Source organism: Euprymna scolopes, chromosome 25, assembly GCF_053919585.1.
Source record: "Euprymna scolopes isolate OS-2025 chromosome 25, ASM5391958v1, whole genome shotgun sequence".
Lineage (NCBI taxonomy): Eukaryota > Metazoa > Mollusca > Cephalopoda > Sepiida > Sepiolidae > Euprymna > Euprymna scolopes.
Genome location: NC_136506.1, coordinates 69714357 through 69735621, shown reverse-complemented (window position 1 = coordinate 69735621; position 21265 = coordinate 69714357). Strand labels below are relative to the sequence as shown.

Here is a 21265-nt window from a genome sequence, read left to right as displayed (position 1 = left end):
TATGCTCTTTATACCTAGGTATTTCGAAGCCTAATGCTTCTCATCAGACGAAAGTGTGAGGTAACATATTAGAAATGCAACATGTGTGTATGTGTGCATGTATATATATGTTCTATGGTGAAATTACACAAGGAAAGCGTCCACAACATAAACCTAGGAAACGCTTTAGGGATAACATCAAAGATAATCTTAAAGCTCTTGGAATTATGTGTTCAGTTGGGAAAGTGCTTCCAATAATCGTAAAAGGTGGCACTCCTTGGTCTATCATGGCTGTGATAACTTTGAGAAGAAAAAATATGAGCATGCAAAAATGAAGCGTGATATCTAGAAGAAAAAATCTGTCAGATCTATCAGGTCTGTCGGAGGCTTTCGTGCAGAACCACATCTGTGATTTATGCGGTAAAATGACTTTATCCAGAGCTGGCCTAGCTAGCCACAAGCGATCACATGGAGATCAATCTTTCTTTGATGGGGAAAACACTGCGGGGCACAGATGTTCTGCTTTCTCTGTGATCTGTAAATCGAGTGGAGGCCTGAAGCATCATATGAACGTCCACAGTAGAGCAGCACCAGTTGGCATCCCTCAATCTCAGCTTAAGTGTGACCTTTGCAACAGACTGTAAGAGCAGGGATGGTGTGAAGAGCCACCTTCGTTCCCACAGTAGATAGAAATTGATGCATCTTGATCACATCTCCACATGTATGTATGTATGTGTGTGTAAGTGATATATATATATATATATATATATATATATATAACAATATTTCAAAAGTACATGAAAATGAATGAATAATCATCAATAAAGCAAGGGAAAGATGGTCTTCTTCTGTCAAGAAGTGACAATTATCATATATATGCAGAGTTCCTTATAAAATATATACACTTTTTAAATAATCATAAATTCAAAATTCATTATAATAATGAAAATTTTATGCATCAAAATACAGTGAACAAACATAAAAACCAGTCAATTACCGAAAGTGTTCAATTTGGTTGCCATTTTGGTCCATAAACAGCTTACAACACAACGCTAATTGAATCCAAAATTTTGGAACTTCTGTCTTGCGAGCTGCTTGCTGAACAGATTTTTAGCCGATTGGTGAAACCTCTCCATGACTCCTCTGGCTTTTGTGAGACTGATTGATGATCGAGGTCTTCCAGATTGGTTCTTATGGACAACTTTTAACTGTTCATTAAACTGTTCCTTCTTACTCAAACTTATCTCACAAACAAATAATTGTGAGTTTTGTTGGTTCATCTAAAACGACTTCGCACTTCACTTATGTTCTTGGTTTTCGAATAGCAATTTAGAATCATTTTTTTTTTTCATAGTTTAATCTTGCTTTAGCCATTATTCAAACATAAAAAAATTATTTATAATTGTTCAACTTATGTTCATTTAAAGAGTGCATACGTTTTATTGGGACACCCTGTGTGTGTGTGTGTGTGTGTGTATATATATATATATATAATGTTGTAGAAATAACAAAAATGCTCAAATACTTGTGCAAGAACACACACACACACACACATATATGTATAATGCATAATAATCATTAATATGCATAGTATCCATTATATACACACACACACACATATATATGTGCGTGTGTGTATATAATGGATACTATGCATATTAATGATTATTATTTTAGTTTCACAGAAATACTAGAAACTCACCCTGCAGTCTTAAAGATACCAAATGTGTTCCAGTCATCAGCCGATGAACAGGTCTTATTTAGTATCATCGACCTTGTGAGTTGAGCTTCTGTGAAACCAAAAGTATGGATGGATGATCATAAATAGGTAGTGTCCATCGAAATGTCTATTATATTAAAGTTGAGTTAATAAATCTTTGATTCCGTAAGGCTTTTCCCTGTATGTTATTTTAATCACGCAAGATACATGCTGAACTATTCTCATGGTCTGGCTCTAATAATCATGCAATATGCTCGACTGCAAATGTTAATCCTTAATAAGTATTTGTTGGTATTAATTGTGAAAAATGCTTTAGATATGACAAGCTCTATCTTCTTAACTATGAATTTGATTAGGCCCTCCCTTTCTTCCTGCTACTCTCTCTCTCACAGATGTAATGTTGCTAGTCTTGGTCTGTTTTATAAATACTATTATAACGTGTTCTTTAGAATTGTTCAATCTATTTCCTGCTTCCTTTGTTCCAGCTCAGTTGACTTGCTGTTGTAATACCTAATCATAATGCAGCTTCTTATTCCAGTAGCTTTCTTAGAACTGCAAGCTTGTGGAACTCTCTTCCTGCTCATTGTTTTCCTCCTAACTACAACCGTGATCTTTTCAAAACTAAGGTCAATAGAAATATTCTATTTTTTTTATAATGTTTTGTTCTTGTGAACTCTTTGTAAAGTGGCTTCACGCCTTGTCTGGAGCAATTTTATATTAAAAAAGAGCCTTCTTAATTGCATCTTTGTTTGCCCCCCCCCCATTTTTTTAAAATTTTACACATGAAAAAGGCTTTTAAAGTTAAATTTGATTATAGTGTATGGTTATTAAGTTGCTAATTGAATTTTTTTTATATAAAACTAAGTCATTTTCTAGTCAAGTTGTTTTAATCTCTATTAAGTTATTGAAACTTTCAATTCTTTAATACATGAGGATTTGCTAAGAATTCTTATGCCAATAGTGACCTACATAACAGTTAAAATGCTTCCAAATTCCTCTCGTATTTCAAAGGATCACAAAGTAATTTTATTTTTTATTTGGTTATATTGGTTGTTTGTCCATCCATCCGTTTGTCTGTCCGTACTTTTCTCAATAACTACACCTTGGAAGTTTTAAAAATTTTGCACAAACATTAAATGAGGAGTAAAAAAAGTAACAGAATGGATTTTCTGGGAAAACTCCGGTTGCCCCCTTAGGGGTGCCTTTCGGGTTTAAATGGCTAAAATTGACACTTTTGTGCTTTTTTTAAAAAAAAAATTGATGCTTGGATTTTTATAAAACTTTGTGAAAAGTTGTAACAAACTGATTTCTGTATAATTTTGTTTGTCTAGACTTTGTGTGCCCCAGGAGCTCTTTTAGGGCTAATAAAAACACTCCATTTTTGGGACTATTTTACCATATTTGTCCAAAAATTTCTGTGTATGTCTATTTAGAAGTTTTGCATCGTACTGAACTCAAATTTATGTTAAAGGCCTTATAGACTTTTCGGGCTAAATTGGATGCAAATGAACATTTTTCGTTTTGCATGGTGCAGAACTCAAATTTACATATGTTAAGGCTGTACCATTTGTTCATTTTCACCAGGATTTGTCGTCCCCTGAGGACTTTTATAGCTAAATGAGAGGAGGGGCGAACAATGCTGAACTTTTTTTTTATGCCTCGTTCACTGTGCATTCACAGGGGACCATGCATGCTTCACTTGCTTTGTTGTAGTTTTTTATTTTATCTTTTTTTTTTTTTAGATTGCATGCATTCTGGCTGGTTCCATTTCTAATCAAGAGTTTAAAATTTATTTTTGATGTATTGCGTTTTTGATTTCCATGAATGATCTATTAATAGCAAATAATGCAAAAGTCATGCAAAGGTGAAACACCCGAAAAATGATTACACAGATTAATAGAGAGAAACTAAAAACGCAGTTGTCTCTCTTAGATTAAATACTATCACTTAAACATTTTGAACATTTTTTTCCCCTCTTTATTCATTTTCAACTCGACTTTATTTTTCATCACTTCAATATTCAAATAAATATACCTTTCTCAATTTTTCAGATGAGGATTGGCAATTTGCATTATTTGGATTCAAATTATTCTCATCTTGAGGGTTATTCTCATTTTTCGCCCATATTTTATTAACTTTTATTTTTTATTTATTTACATAGGAGTCACCACTTATCAAGGCCCAGAAGCCACTCAAAGATAAGGGTTAATGAGTGTACGGTAGTCAATGGGACAATATAATAATCGTTAGTAGTGGAAATTTGGTAAATTGGATTACTTAAGGGGACGGTTCATCAAGAATTTGTTTATGTTGGACTTGAAAACGACTAAATTATATTCAGCTGGAAAGCAGGCAAACGGAAGAGTTCCACAGATGTGCAGTTTTAAGAAGCTTTGTTCATGGAATGTACGTTTAGGGTTAGGCACAGATAAAGAGTGGGGGAAATTGTTGATAGTGGTTTCAGCTAGACAAGTGTTTTTGTGAAAGTTTGATGAAGTGGGACCATATTCTAGGTATGCTGAGTGACTAAAATCTACTAAGTGGACCTGGTATAGAATTTAATAAAACATGGAAACCATTAATAATCAATAGTGTTGGGATGATTAATTGGAATCAGAAAAATGGAAAATTTTTGGGTATCAGAATTGGAAAAAACATGTCTATTTTCTAATGCTGAAAACGATTCCTTTAATCATTTTTTATTTATTTTTTTTTTAACAAAATCAAACAATCTACCACTGCAGGGAGTAACAATAAAATATATATTTATTGATTCTAAGCTACAAGTTAAACTAAAACTGTAGATCACCTCCATTTATGGAAATATATGCACATTTAACATGTTTTTATGGTAATCAGGGACGAGCAGTAACAACTATATGGTTAAATATTTAGAGGTTTATAAAGAATCGGAATCAAGAATTTCGTAAGGAATCTGTAATTGTATCAGAATTGAGAAAAATATTGGAATCGTCCCATCACTAATTATAAATAATAAAGTCATAATTAAAATCTAAATAGAAAAATTGTACATCTAAAATCAAGAATATGTTCAAGGCTCTCAAATACTAGAATTGTCCACATGAATAAAGTACTTGGTAAAATTCAGTTGTGACACTTTTTTGGAGCTTGAAGGTTCAATTCTTAGTGTGAATGATACTCTGAATATAATTGTGAATTACCTAGGACTTCTACCTGGTTATGGCTGACGAAATGAGAGCATGCAAACTCGAATTCAATAAAAGGTTCTGCTAAAATTAGGAAGTGAATATAAAACAGAATTGCATTAAAAAAACATTAAGTCGGCTAATATTCACATTTATTGAACAGAATCTTAATGTTGAAGCTTCTGTTATTAAAAGAAGCTCTGTCACTACTTTCATTGCAAGTGCTCGTCTCAGCTTCAATCTATGATCCTTCCCTCTGTCAGACTTTTATCTGTGCCTAACCCTAACTTTTGCTAGTCTTTATTTATGCTTAAAACTAAACACGGCGCTTCTACACTATTGGGACGAGATTTTGTAGTCAATAAAAGGAGTTTTCAGATTTAAAAAAAAACAATGGTTTCAACTGATATTTTTGGCAATTTTAATAAGTTACGATTATAGCTTCCAAATTATGCAGTCAGAATTACCTGCATATTACTGAATTATTAAAACATAACAACTTTAATTGTGGTAGCAGGTGAAAAATTGCTGCCATCTTGTTTAAATCGAAACTGAAAATTACTGCCCTTTTGAACTCTCCTGTATCTTATGATAGTTTTCATCAAATTCTATTTTTTATTTTTAATAAATAATTTTCTACCTTATCGATTTTCGTAATTTTTGGATATAGTCATCTTAAAAATATGCGGAATATGTTTTCATGTGAAATTCAGTTTTACGATTTTTAAAAATTTTGTCCTAATAGTGTAGAAGCGCCCTAAATACAAATTCCATGAACAAAAGTTTCTTTCCCAGAACTGCTTGTCTGTGGAACATCACACCACAGAGCTGTTTTCTGGCTGACTATAACATGGTAAGTTTTTAAGTCCAATGTAAAGTTCGTGTTGAGCCGTCCCCTTAAATAATCAAATTCTACTCATTTTTTGCCACTATCAATCATTACAGTGTGTTGTCTCACTGACAATTTGACATTAACCTTCATCCTCAAATGGCCTTCAGGGCTTGATAGGTGGTGACTTCCATATAAAAAATAAAATCTGTAATTAACTGAACGCGTCACCCTGTCTCTCATTTAGCCATTAATGTATTTCTCTTGCCTCCTCCCCTTCTGTGCTGATTCAACCACTCTAAGCATTTAGCGAAAGAGTCTTCAGTGTTGTAATGTAATTTGCATACATATAATGTACAGCACATTCGTGTAAATTAAATGGCTAAATAATAAGTCTCTATAATTTTCTAATACGATGAAGTACATTTATTTAGTTATGCAAGAAAAATTTCTTAACAGATGTCACAGTTTATAAATTTTTAAATGAAATCAAAATGGAACAAATAATCAGTCACTGTATGCCTATATATATATAGACTTCTTGCCAGTTTTTTTTACAGGCAAAAGTTATAGCCTATTGACTTAGAATGAGTGCTTTGTGCCAAATTGATAGTTGAATATGGTTAAATTTGTGCTCGCTTTTTCATTTGTTACATACATTGAGCTATTAATTCCTAACTGTGTATCTAACAGATACCATAATACTTAGTTCACTGCAACTTGTTCATTAAAAAATTTAGTCAGGTCAGCTCAGTTGTTTCTGAAAAAAAGGTGGAAGGGACAAAGAAATACATATAATTATTCACTATTAGGTTTGAGCCAGCCCCAGCTAAAAAGTGTTTTAAGTGATCCACGAGGCTCAACTTCGTGTTGCACATACTTCAGGTGTCATCATTCGCTGCGGCAAACATGTGCTTCACATGCCGGTTCAGAAAGGCATCATGCAGCAGGTTGCCGGTACACCATTACATCTATGGAGTACCACCTTGTCGCCTACCTGCCAGACGAGTCTAAATCGTAACTCTGACTGGGGTGGCTTCCAAGTGCTGCGCCTTGCCAAAAGGCAACTCGTGATTTTTGTCTGGGACTGCTTATTTAATGTGTTCGCAGCTAACCTCTATATCTAGAGGCTACTTTCCCTATTCACAACTGGGGGGACCGGATGGATGGGAGTTATCATCACCACACCAGCTATGATAATAATTAAATACCTACAGACACTAGTGTTTCATCCTTTCGGGAATCATCAGTGCAGGGTGTCATGATTAACGCAGGTCCATAGATTCGATCCTGGCAACAGAATATATATATATATGTACTAGCAGGCTGCCTGGTGTTGCCCGGTCATAAGATACGCTTAAATGTGATATTTTACTTCATGCAGATTACGCATTTATTATTATAGAGACAATTTTCTATCAATCATTATATTGAACCTAATATATGGTCATGATATCAAAATTAAAAATTATATATATGACTTTGGTGCCATCTGCTAGAATGGAAACCAAAACCTACAACTCTCCACCCTCATTCCTTAGGCTCTGAGCCACGTCCATATACATATATTTATACATTGAAATAAGTTTGTCACTTAAGCCCACGTGTGCAGACTGTGATGTTAAAATCACATGATCACTCTCAGCCATCTTAAATAACATTTGCACTTTATATAAATGTTAATTTCAATTATATTCTCGCTGCGATTAACATTGGCAAAGTGGTTTATTCCTTGTTTATGGAGTTAGAGATGGCTTTGTGGCCAGGTTTGAATCTCCTGACTGGTAATTGTGATGATTCCTGAAAGGATGGAACACTAGTGTCTGTAGGTATTAAAAAAATAGAGTAATAATTATGTATATATACCAAGTTAACGGTATTCAAGAGACAAAAACTCATGAAGTAAAATGAGGTTATTAAGAGTGCTCAATAAAAAAGAGCAAAATATAATATTTTTATTTATATAGACAAAGATTACATATGTATTATTATTCATCGAGCTACTGTTCTCATCTTGAGTGATTTTCACACCGTTTCGGTCGATATAACCTCTGACCTTCTTCAGGTGTATCTTGTCGAACTCGGGAATGTTTCTGTCGAACTCTGAGATTCTATCGATCGAAACGTTGTGAAAATCACACTCAAGATGAGAACAGTAGTCCAATGAATAATAATACATATAGCCAATCCTCATCTCAAAAATTCAGAAACGAAATATTACATAGTCGCTACACTGAACCTGCTAATGTCTCTGACAATTGGTTAGCAAGAAGCTTTATTACGTCACCTGACAAGGACTTGTGGTTTTTGCCAACCAATTGTCCGAAACATTAACATGTTCAGTGTAGCGACTGTAATATTTGTCTATATAAATAAAAATGTATAATTCACCTGTCGTCCCGTTTTTTAAAAGATGGAATTGCTCGAGCGTTGAAGACCTGATTCAAGCAAACAAGAAAGGATGACGGACAGTCCAGTTTTATAATATATAAAAACATTAAATTTGACTTGTGCAGCTACAGTTGTTTCATAGATTGATGCTCCACTGGAACTTAAAAGATAATAATGAAAAAATTTGGACAATGGGCAGGTAAGAAAATAAAGAAAATAAAAAAATAAATAAAAATTAGAAACAAATGCAAAAAAGTTTTGTTTTGTGTTTTTAATGTAAAATTGTATGAGAATTATTTTTAAGGGTCCATTGCTGAAATGTGACTGCAGTTGCATGCGTCAAATTAAATGTTTATATAATATTTATAAAGCTCTGTTTAGTATTGAGCATTTTAAAGAGCAGTGTTCATTTTATAGACACATTTCTGAGTTTATATAAAAAATATTTTAAAATGATATGTCCCTTATAATATCACCCAAATTGTTCCAAATCAGCTTTATATACACACACGTTGAAACTATATATTAGCAAGGAAACCCGACGTTGCCAGGAATGTAATAAGGATCAACGAATGGTCCATATTTCCAATACTTTTGTCATCAAAATCGGTAAAATTGCTAATTTTTCAAACAAATTGATTAATTGCCTGCTCTAGTTTGGGACCCACCGCAATGCATTGAGAAAAAGCTTCATATGCTTCCTCACAGTGACTTAGTTCACAATATATTTTCGTCTTCATTGCACTGTAGAGAACCTACTGTTGATTTTATAAAATGTCTTGAATTAAAGTTTAAAATGCCAAAGTCAAGTATCATAATTCAGTAGTATTCCAAAAAGAAGCATTCATTTGAACACGTCTGTTTTATCAAAAAAAAAAAAAGAAACTACTGTTGGTTTTATATGCCAGGCTCTTCTGTTTGTGTGGTAATAAAACTTCTCAAATGCACTCATGTAAGGCTGTATACGGGTGTTAACTTTGGTCAAAATCGGATGGTTCCTTAAACATTCCCAAACGCATAAAGTATATTTGTGTGAAAATTAAAAAAAAAAAAAAACAGCCAAAAGTTGCGGAATGAACTCTCACACACAATGTGCTTTAAATATGATCCTGTTAGCATTAAAAGTAGGTTAATGTTTTTTTTTTTTGGTTTTTTTTAAACAATATTAGATAAGTATTGCCAGAAGGTTATGATTTGATCTGTTTCTTTTATAAAAACGCCGGCCTAAACATAGAAAGTAGGTCATAGTTTTATTCACATGGCTATTGTCATGGTAACGTGTATACATAAAACGAAAATATTTTTTTACATAGTTTATTAAATAATTATCATTGTTAAATTATTCAATTTTATTGAATTGGATGCAAAGTGGGCGATCCGAAAACACTTTTTTCATTAACTACTTGACTGAGATGGTTGGGAGGACGCCACTCTCAGGATCACTCCTTGATTCTCATTTTATAATTCTGAGTGTTTAGAAAATGGAATCAAAACAGCAATTTTTTTTTTTATTATTTATAAAGTCTTTAGCATAATTCTACTAAAGATTGAACTCTGGTTTCCAGGCCCATTAGTAAATATTTTGCCTTTATGCTACAAGCAAAAATAGAAACTCCAAAAGAGTTTAGCATTAGATGATGCTAAAATATAACAAGTCATTCATGTTTTTCTATGTAAAAAAAAAAATTTCGTTATTCAACTAAAAGCTGAACCTGCTTCCTCCAAAGGAGGAAGTCTAGTGAATATCAAATTTACAAGCAGTTCCCAGTCGTGTGTGTGTGTGTGTATATATATATATATATATATATATATATATCTCCTGATCAAAGGAGATGATGTTATGTGTTTTGCAGTTCTTGCAAGGAGGTGTCCACATCCTTCTACAGTTTCCTGGTATTTCCAAATGATTACCCATCTGGTACTGATCAGATTTGGCATTGCTTAACTTCAGTGATCTAACAAGAACTGATGTGTCAGTGTGATTATGTTATATATATTCTAGAGTTGAGTTAATCAAAGTTTGTTTCCCTTACGAATTTTCCTATACATTTTAATTGAACAAAATACATGCTAAAATATTCCTTAATTTTGTGATTAACTTGTGTTTGAACAAAAATTTCAATTGCTCTTTAGTGTCTCAATAAAAAAGCTGGTCCCCATCACTACACTGGGTTGCCGTCAAGAAGAGTATCAAGTCTATAAAAGTTCTGTCTCAATTCAGGAAATAACTTTCAAAGAAACTTGAGCTGAGATAAGTTTTTTTCTAAAATATGTTCCCAGCATATGCTAGCATGTAAAACCGGCATTAAACCAATAGCCATAAGTTACGATTATCTCACCCAGTGATGCATCTTTAAATGTCTATCACTCTTTTCTGTCATTGTTTATCACATACTTATATTATATCTATCACTGGCTTATATCTCTCGCTGTTTATTAACAAAAGTAATAAATTATGCAATTATGAAGGGGAAACATTTTAACATTAAAAGTAGAAATAAAGTCAGCCGACCCGTTTCGCCCTCACTCATCAAGAGCTGTAATGAGGAATTTTTTTTAAAGAGGGAGACTATGTATATTTCTAGTATAGTTACACCCTGCCCCCCCCCTTTAGGAAGAAAAGGTCTTGAGAGTGAAACCGGGTCGGCTGACTTTTTTTTTTATTTTTACATTAATTCATGAGTATTAAAAAATAATTGCGATAAGTACATTTTGTACTCTCCAAAAACTCCTGAAAGGTAATAAAGGGCAAAGATTAAAATCATCTTTTGGAAACAAAAGCAAAATATCACTACAGTAAAGAAAAAGAAATTTATGTAGTGAGCAAAAAGTGCTAATTTTGGTTGTTGTTATATTTTCTGATTGGCTTTACAAACTCGCTCTTTTTTAATTCAACCAGAGGTCAATGGGGACATTAACAGATCTTCTTTTTTTTTGTGTGTGTGTGTGTGTGTGTGTTTCTTTTTTCTTTTTTTTTTTTTCTTGTTTTTTGTTCTAGTGCTTATTTAGCCTTGTCGATCTTACCACATACATCAGATAAATGGTTTCAAATTGCTGATTGCAATCGATTTTCTTAAACTACAACGACTTCAATCAAATTTACCATTAAAATAACTAGTAATGTGATTTTTTTTTTCTTACTTGTTCCCAACATTTTATGGCCTATAAACTGCTACAATCTAGCTGATCTAAAAGTTTTAATTCTACTGCTGTTTCTAAACTCATTAACATGCTACATATTCAATGTATTTCGTAGACATTAGACACTTATTGAAATTTTTTAATAGGACTTGAATAATGTGAAAATAATTGAGCTTTTTAAAAAGCAAGTTGGTTGTACAGGGTGGAACAATAAAATTGTTGTCCTAAAGAAAACAACACTACAGCTTTATTTTAAAACTTTTATTCAAAAAATCATTTCAGGTAACTTGATTATGTAGTAGAGCAGACATCTATTCAATGTAGCCGCCTTCAGCCTCAATCACCGCCTCAAACTTGGAACATGCCTTTTCCACAAATGCTGGTGGGAGCTCGTGAATACTCAGTGGATGGAGGCGATGAGGCTGGCTTTGGTGATGTGATAGGTCATGTTGGTGATGTTCTCGATGTATGACCAAACGAAGTAGTCCAGCGGGTTGAGAGAGGAAAGGGGACTGTGAGAGAAGGGTATAAACTCATAGCACTCCTTCTGAAGCCAAGCCTAGGTCTCTGGACTTGAGCCGGTGCTGAGTCCTACTGCCACACTCAGTCTGTCAGCATCCACCTGATTGCATCAGGAGGTCACCACACTGTTTAGCATATCCACGTACACTTTGGTGTTTACTTTCAAGCTGACTTTGAAGATGTGAGGTGGCATGATGTGGCCCTCACTTGAAATGACAAAAAAAAGACCATAACCGTGGCCAGAAACTTCGTTAAGTTGTTCCCTCAAGTATTGAACCATCTGGGTTTTCATTTTGAGGATGCTGGCAATGGTTCTGTTGGCATAACTTGGATTAGTAGAAAGCAGCGGCGCATCTCTGATCTTGCTCGTTTAACATTGTGTCACTTTCAGACATGTCAGAATGCTCCTATCACTCTTGGGATTTGTACACGACTGCCCAACTAGTAGATGGTCTGCAATAAAAAAGAAGCCGGTTTTCATCAGACAGAAATGGAATGGCTAAAAACATTAATTCCTTCACACTCAACTGGGCACTTTTCTACAAGGAGGGGGTCGCTTTTTTCACCGATATTTCAAAAGTCATCCCCTCTTTTCGATTGACTAGCCTTAATTTAGACCTTCTCCACTTCCGATTTGGTGATGGCCGCAAAGGTGAAGACATCACTTTTTTTTTCTTTTTTTTTTACGTTCTTTCCCTCCTTTGCAATACAGGTTCGAACCTAGCTGCCTACTACCACTTTTGTCTTTCTTTTTTTTTTTGCTCAACACGCACCTCCAAACACCTGGGCAACGCTGAGCACCCAGGCTAGTTATTAAATAAAATTCAAAGTTTTACGACAAGTAAAAATGAACATTTTACTTACTACCTTGATATTTCATATTTGGATTATTTGAACTATTGTTCGTATCTTAAGTTATTTTCACATTTCAGTCAATATAACTTCCAATCTTGTTCAGATATATCTTGTTGAACTCGGGGAATCTGCACAAAATTTTGAACCGTACTCTTTAATCCTCAGGTATAGCGTATTCTCTCATTCCATCATTCCACTGGTTAGAAGTCCTAAATAATTCATAAATGTAATTTGAGCGTCGTCCACCCTGAGGATTGAATTTTCAATTCCCAGAAAAGTGTAACTTAGAACCAAATTTTACCAAGTACCTTCTTCACTATGCCACACGTCCTTGTAGAGCTGACAGCATGGGAGCCTGCTTATTCTCGTGGATTAAATAAAGGTTTCCATACAAAATTCTGAGCAGATTCTAAAGTTCAACAGAAAGTTTCAAGTTTGACAGCATACACCTGAAACGTTGTGAAAATCTCACTCAAAATGAGAACAATAGTCCAAATCAATCCTCATCTAAAAAAGATTCAGAAACCTTGATCTTTGTCTCTGGCTTCTTCCAATTTTTAAACACTATCAAACCTCCATTTCCACTTTAGCAATAGTTCCTGATTTCTTGTATTAGGAATCATGAGTCTGGTCATTTAAATTTCAGGAATTGAAGTTTTGTGCTTTGGTTATAAACCTCACCAAGCTGCATCTCTGACATCCTCTAATTGATAATAAAAGACCAATGTGTATTCGCTTGTACATACATAAGTATATATCCATTCTGTCACACAAAAATTAGCGAGTGAAACAATTTGAATGAAACCATTTCAAGTGTTGCGGCAAATAGCAAGTCTGACAATCTCCTTGCCATCTAAAATGAATTAGGAAAGGAAATCCTTGACTGTTTCTATAATGAGGTGGGGTTTTTTTTCAGCTTCAGCGGTTGAGATGTTATTGTTAAATTTTATTACTTGAAATATTAATTAAAAAAATAAGAAAAATTAGCGTCTGTGTGTCCAGTTTGTTTCAATAATCATATATGCAAGTTGACATCTTTTTATCCAAAAATAAGAGTGGTTTTATCTTAGTAATAACTGATTATAATGAGATAAAATAATCATGTATTACAAATTCAATCTCATGAGCAAAGATGAGGAGGCTTATGTTTATAACTGGTTTAAAAAAATATATAAGAATTTCACTTTTTGTAGACACCAAAAAAAAAAAAAAAAAAAAGGTATGCAGATGTTTTCTTTCTAGGTTCAGAGAGAAAACGATTAGTTTTTTTTTGTGTGTGTGTGTAAAATTTCTGTATTTAAGTAAGATTCAACTAGAGGAGTAGAGTATTTTTTTTTTTTTATGTGGGAGGGGGGTACTTTAAACTCGGTTGTTTTAAATTTTTCCAGTAAGATCTTCCTCAACAGTAGGATATTAATTCTTAGTTATAAAAATAAATTACTTACTAATCCCCAAGCGATGTTGGTTAATCTTATTAGTTTAAAATAATACACATTTCATTCAAAAGTTTAGTGTAGACACAAAATATTAAATTTCTGAATTTCTGAGATGAGGACTGGTTATTCATATTATTTGGATTCTTCAGAATACCGTTCTCATCTTTAGTGTTATTTTCACAACGTTTTGGTCGATGTAACCTCTGACCTTCTTCAGGTGTATCTTGTTGAATTCTGGAATTTGGATAGAATTTCGAACTGAACCCTTTATTTACTTCAAAGGGACAGCATGCTCTCGTTCTGTTAGCCATGACTGGATAGAGGTCCTAAGTAATTCGCAATTGTGTTTTTCCGTCGCCAACACTAAGAATTGGACTTTCAACCTTCAGGAGAATATTACTTTTACAATTGATTTTGTCAAGTACTCTAACCACTGCGCCATGACAAGATACACCAGAAGAAGGTCGATGGTTACATCAACCGAAACGTTGTGAAAATGATACTCAAGATAATGATACTGAAGAATCGAAAATGTGAATAAACACAAAATATTCCCATTTTTTTTTTTATTTCAAAACCGATTTCACTTTTTGTAGACACCAAAGAAAGAAATCAAATTACCTTTACACAAACTTGTTGAAAATCAAGTGCGTCACTCGAAAGACAGGAACACATGAACACAGATGCTTAATATTAGCCAGAAAATAAAACCTGAAACAAAATTGTTAAAAAAAAATGCAATAACAAATATTTAATAAAATCTTTTTGAAAACTAATATGCCTTATAACTTGTATCACATTTAAAAAAGCAAAAAGCATGGAACGTTTATTGATTCTGTGATTCTTGGCCAGGATTCCCTCTATATTAAAAAGCAAAAATAAAGAAAAATCTGTATAATGTATGTGCATGTAACTAAAAAAAAATCATATTCTAAAAATCATATAAATGAGGTAGTTTTATTTTTACGAATAAAATCTTATTTTGTAACAGAAGAGCACGTCTTGTCTACCATTTTGAAAACAATCTAAACAAAAAAGAGACATAAGAATAATTCATTCTTGCAAGATTTATGTTGTAATGGCTACAAATTCTCAATCATCACTGAAAAATTATTTTCTTTATGAGAATAAAACTACTTGATCAATTTATGTAAGATATCAAAGTTCCATCACGGGTACATACATCATACAAATTTTTTTATTTGTTTTTGTAATGGGGGGGGTAGTACAAGAATCAACTCAGTTGAAATAAAGTATTTTGACATTGCCATTCGATTGAGAAATGTGCCCATTTTTTCGTTTAGATGAATATGAATGTTAACACTGACAAAGCATAACTTTGAAAATTTTTAATGAAACATGTAATCTTGTATTAAGATATTATTGTATTATTTAAATTACCCTTCACCCATCCTAATATTTTCATGATATTTTCTTATCTTTTCGGGTTTATGAATATGCTGCATTAAGATATTGTACTGTATTAATTTACCCCTCCCTCTGATATTTCTATATTGTTACGTCTTTCAGATATTATTAATCTTTTCTTTCATTTTTTTCTTCTTTTTTTTTTTCAGTTTTCTCGATAGATTGTAAGATATTGTGTTCCAATTTATCCACCCTTCTGATATTTCTACAAGTTATTCATATATTAACTCCCTCTTTTTCGTATTTTTTCAGGTTTTTCAATATGCTGCAAAAATAGACCCACACTTGATTCTTTAAAATATGGATTACAAGTGACTCTTCAACATCTTAAATAATTTAATACTAAAAGAAAAGAAAATTCAGAAAAATATAATCATGCTTGATTGCCTCCAAACGGTATATTTATTGGTGAACCCATCTACAATGGCTACATGTTCTCATCTGCTATATATATAAAAAAAAAGAAGTCATGATTTCAATCTTTGTACTGACAATGATGGGACCTGTGCTTGTGACCCCATCTGCAAGGAGCCATTCGATATATGGTTTTCGTTCTTAGCCTCACATTGTTTCCTAAACAATGGCTGATGCGGTTCCGTTTCATGCAAGTTCCGAGTTCAATTTTGTTGATGATTTATCACTGCCGACCAGCCGAACTGGTGGGATTCCAAGTGTTGGCAAATTGACTCTCCATGAAAGATCGAACAGTGATTCGAATCTTGCTCTTTGGAGTCCAGAGACACGTTCAAGTCTTACCCTGGATAAGGATGAATTTACCTTAGGTAGTGACTGTCAGGTGATTGTTGAGTGGGACATTAAGGAAGATGTCACGGCAAACGACTGGATTGGATTATTTCCAGCTGGTAAGTGATCATCTTTTTCTTGATTTTCACATTGATACATTTTTTGTTTGTGTCATTATCTCCATTTTGAAATAACAACTATGGCTCTTCTCAAATTTTTTTTTTCTCTCTTCTCAAATTTTTTTTTCTCTCTTCTCAAATTTTTTTTTCTCTCTTCTCAAATTTTTTTTTCTCTCTTCTCAAATTTTTTTTTCTCTCTTCTCAAATTTTTTTTTCTCTTTTCAAATTTTTTTCTCTCTTTTCAAATTTTTTTCTCTCTTTTCAAATTTTTTTCTCTCTTTTCAAATTTTTTTCTCTCTTTTCAAATTTTTTTCTCTTTTCAAATTTTTTTCTCTCTTTTCAAATTTTTTTCTCTCTTTTCAAATTTTTTTCTCTCTTTTCAAATTTTTTTCTCTCTTTTCAAATTTTTTTCTCTCTTTTCAAATTTTTTTCTCTTTTCAAATTTTTTTCTCTTTTCAAATTTTTTTCTCTTTTCAAATTTTTTTCTCTTTTCAAATTTTTTTCTCTTTTCAAATTTTTTTTTTCTCGTAAATTATTTCTCAATTTTTTCTTAAATTTTTTTTTCTCTTCTAATTTGACTGCTTTAAAAAACTTATTTTAAAATAACCTATCTCTGTCCAAGTTTTTATTTATCCCTTTTTCTCTTTAAATCCATTTTTATCACTTTCTTCCACGTTTTTCTTGGTCTTCCTTTGTGAATTGGGTCTGCTACCTTCACTGTTCTATGTCTGCTAACCCAATGTGGCCATACCATCAAAGTCTCGTCTTCAGTGCACAACTATGTATGCTATCCAAATGTCATCTTTGAGGTCAGCAGATCTAAATCCATTTTTAAGATTCACATTACACATTGTATTATTCTAATATCGGACATCAAAGTAACATTCTCTGAGATTATTGGCTGTAGTTCATTCATATCTCGAACTCCTTCTCAAAATTTATAATAAAATATGGGAAACAAGATTTCCCAACTTCCTGGAAAAATGCAACAATAATACCGATACCCAAATTGGGAAAAGATACACCAAACCCAGAAAACTACAGACCAATAGCTCTCACAAGATGCCTATGCAAAACGTCCGAAAGAATGATTAACCACCGTCTTATATGGTATCTAGATGACAACAAAATAATTTCTAAAATCCAGTGTGGATACCAAAAAATTGAGGATGTATAGACATCACTAACCTCGAAAATTACATCAGAGAAGCTTTTATCAATAAGGAACACGTAACATTTGTTTTCCTCGATCTTGAGAAAGCATATGAAACTACCTCGAAACACGGTATCATAAAAGATCTCCACAACATTGGACTAAGAGGCAGACTACCTGAATTCATAAAAAACTTCCTAACAGACAGATCTTTTCAAGTTCGCATAGACTCAACTTTATCAGACCCACAAAATCAAGGAGTGCCCCAAGGCAGCATATTATCAACAACTATCTTTAACATAAAAATCAATAACATTATAAAAGAACTCTCTTCTGATATACCTAGCTCCTTATATGTAGATGACTGCTCAATCAGCTACAGATCTAAATACACTCACACTATTGAAAGAAAACTACAACATAACATAAATAAAATTAATAAATGGGCAACGAAAAATGGTTTCAAATTCTCCAAAACTAAAACAAAATGCATCCATTTCTGTAACTAACGCAAACTCCACCCTGACCTAACCTTACAGATTGAAAGCGAAAAAATTCCATTCGTAAACGAACACAAGCACCTGGGAATCATTTTTGACAAAAACTAAATTTCATTCCACACATCAATCACATCAAAACCAAATGTAATAAAGCATTACAACTCCTACGAGTCATCGCCCATACAGATTGGGGAGCTGACATGAACACACTACTCAAACTATATAGAGCATTAATTAGATCAAAAATAGATTATGGTAGCTTCATATATCAATCCACCAGAAAGTCCTATCTAAAACCCCTCAACACAATATGCCACTCCGGACTAAGACTAGCACTAGGAGCATTTCCAACCTCTCCTATAGAAAGCCTGTATGCAGAAGCACATGAAACTCCTCCAATGCTTAGAAATCAAAACCTTGGTCTAAAATACTACACAAAACTTACAGCCAACCCCACAAACCCAGCACACAATAGCACTTTTGTTGATGATTTATCACTGCCGTAAACACCTTTTCGACCAAAAAGAAAATGCAATCCAAACCTTTGGACTTAGAATAAAATCAATTTCCAAAGAAGCAAATCTACCCATAACCAAAATTCACGGAACTGTCCTACTCAAAACCCCTCCCTGGAAAATCGTATCCCCTAACATCGACCTAAGTTTAAGTAAATATGGAAAGAAACATACTCATCCAATAACTTATGATGATCTCGATAAAATCAAAGAAAAGTATCCAGATGACACACACATCTATACAGATGCGTCTAAACAAAATAACGCAACAGCCAGTGCAGCAATACTCAATAAATCAATCAAAAAGCAATCAAACCTCCCAAAAGAAACCTCAATCTTCAGTGCTGAAATACATGCTCTAATCCTAGCTCTCAAACTCGCCTCCAATAACAAAAAAAAACAAATTTATAATCCTTTCAGACTCCTAATCTACTCTAAAAGCGATTAAAAATAAAAAGATAGACAACCCCCTAATCGCAAAATTACTCCAAAAATTAACTGAATCAAACAGTAAGAAAAAATCATTTTCTGCTGGATACCGAGCCATTCTGGTATTAAAGGTAATGAATTAGCAGATTCAGCAGCAAAAAACGCCTTAAATCTCCCAATCGATGCAAATTTTAAAATTCCATACATAGATCTAAAAAGACGTATCAACGCATATACAACAGAGAAATGGCAAACCTACTGGAATGAACACCCTAACAACAAACTTCATGAAATCATGCCAAAAATCAAAAAACAAGAACAATTAAACAGAAAAAAAGAAGTCAAACTAACAAGAATAAAAATAGGCCATACCCACTTAACCCAATCATATCTCCTAAAAAAAGAAAGCCAACCCATCTGTATACCTTGTCAAACACCACTCACAATCAAATACATATTAATTGAATGTACTGATTTTGTAACCGTAAGAAATCGATTCTACAAAAAAAACAATATTAAAGAGTTATTTGATAAAAACAATCCCCACACCATACTCTCGTATCTTAAAAAAATTGGCCTTTATAAAAAAAATTTAAAAAGGACCCTTTATACAACAATCCTGGATATGACCTAAAACTATATTCGATGGTGAGGCCCTAGCTTGCGGGCCTTGGGGAGTGTGGAGCCACCCTTTAATTGCCATTGCTCCCAGGTCCACTCTGACCTGGAGTGGTAGTACTTGTTAGGGTCCCAACTATGGGTTAAATAGAATCGGACTTAAAAAAAACAAATATACTCCATTAAAAAATCGTTCCTCAAAATCACTAGATTCGGCATTAAATAACCTGAAAAAGGTTGATATGCCATAAAACAACCAACCAACCTGTCAAGGGATCCCCCCTCCTCCCAAGACGCATTGATGTCCTCTAACATGTAGTGACTGATGTTTACACATTGGCGTCCAAAATCAAAATGCATAAACTTGTTTGTATGCATGTCTATCCTGAATAAAAACAAATAATTATATTTTGAACCAATCAGAAAACTTTCTGAATTTATTTGAAATTGTCTTTCTGGGAGCCACATAAATCCTTTAAAAAGCCAGATTTTTCTTCAATAAATCAGTGGAACCAAGTCTATAGATTGGTGTTGCCCTTCTGTTGGGTGCTTATCTCTGCAACATTTCTCCACACACACACACACACAAATCACTAAGTTATCATCTGCCAGTCTGTATAAACTTTATTCATTGAAATTTTTCCGGTTTTTTTTTTCACTGGACTTCTTTCCTAATACGAAATCAAATCAACATTGATTCTTATACATAACTTTCAATGAATTATAATTTATATACATAAGTAGAGAAATTTTAATTATAATTTTTCTTATCCTTGCAATGTACCGCTTAATTAATCAATTCAGATGACTTTAATGTCTCAGCTAAGGAATCTCCTTGTTTTTACAAGAACTCTAAAAATATTCACAAACATTTTATGCTTTACCTATTTCTGTGAACTTTCATTTTAAACATATATAAAATATCTCTGCCTTAACTCATTATTTTATTTCATTTACCATATAACGTCTCTTGTATTGTCACATTTAATTATAAACAAACACCTTTTTTACTGAAAATATTTCTCTGAATTGGGGTCATCCCAACAATACTTTGCCCATTACAAAACACACTTAAAGTAACAACACCCCAAAAACCAATGCAAGAAAATAAAAAACATACAGCACTTCAGATTCCCAAATAGTCACCCATCTAATACCGACTAAGCTTAATATTGCTTAACTTCAGAAATCTCATAAGAATTAATGATTAGTGTATATATTGTGCTATCACCTATGAGAGGCAACACCTGAAGAATATTGTCGCAGCTGAATTGATTTAAACGTAACCATCAAGATGGGGGCAATGCTCTTAAACAAATAATACAAAATTTTGAAAATATTATCCTATTTCCAATTTTTATTTCATACAAGTCGATTGAATTGTTAAATCAAGATAAGTTTAACCACCATCTTTCCTTTCTTTATGCAAAAACTTTTTTAAAAAATGGTATTAAATTGATTTGTAGTGGAATGCTGTTAGAATTTCAGGTCAAAAAACTGATTTAACCTTTGCCCCACTCCCTCCCAATATTGCATTCAACTAGTTTTGACTACTTTTTACATAATGGTTATATTTTAAACAAATTTGGCCCATTTTTCTGGGATGACCAATTTTAGAATATGGTCTTTAAATTTGTGACTCTTGCAAAACAAATTTCAACTACCAAAAGTTGCAACAAAAGTTACTGATTTATGGCTTCAATAATCTTGCAAAAAAAT

General features: G+C 33.1%; 1 protein-coding gene across 1 annotated transcript in view; it reads left to right on the top strand.

Annotated features, from left to right (window-relative positions):
• The window catches only part of LOC145247427 (E3 ubiquitin-protein ligase HECW2-like), a 328541-nt gene that overhangs the window by 109044 nt on the left and 198232 nt on the right, over positions 1 to 21265 (top strand). Inside the window, exon 2 of the mRNA XM_080109185.1 lies at positions 15721 to 16331. Within this exon, the coding sequence (XP_079965311.1) occupies positions 16049 to 16331 (283 nt within the window). The 5' untranslated portion in view covers positions 15721 to 16048. The remainder of the gene's footprint in view (positions 1 to 15720; positions 16332 to 21265) is intronic.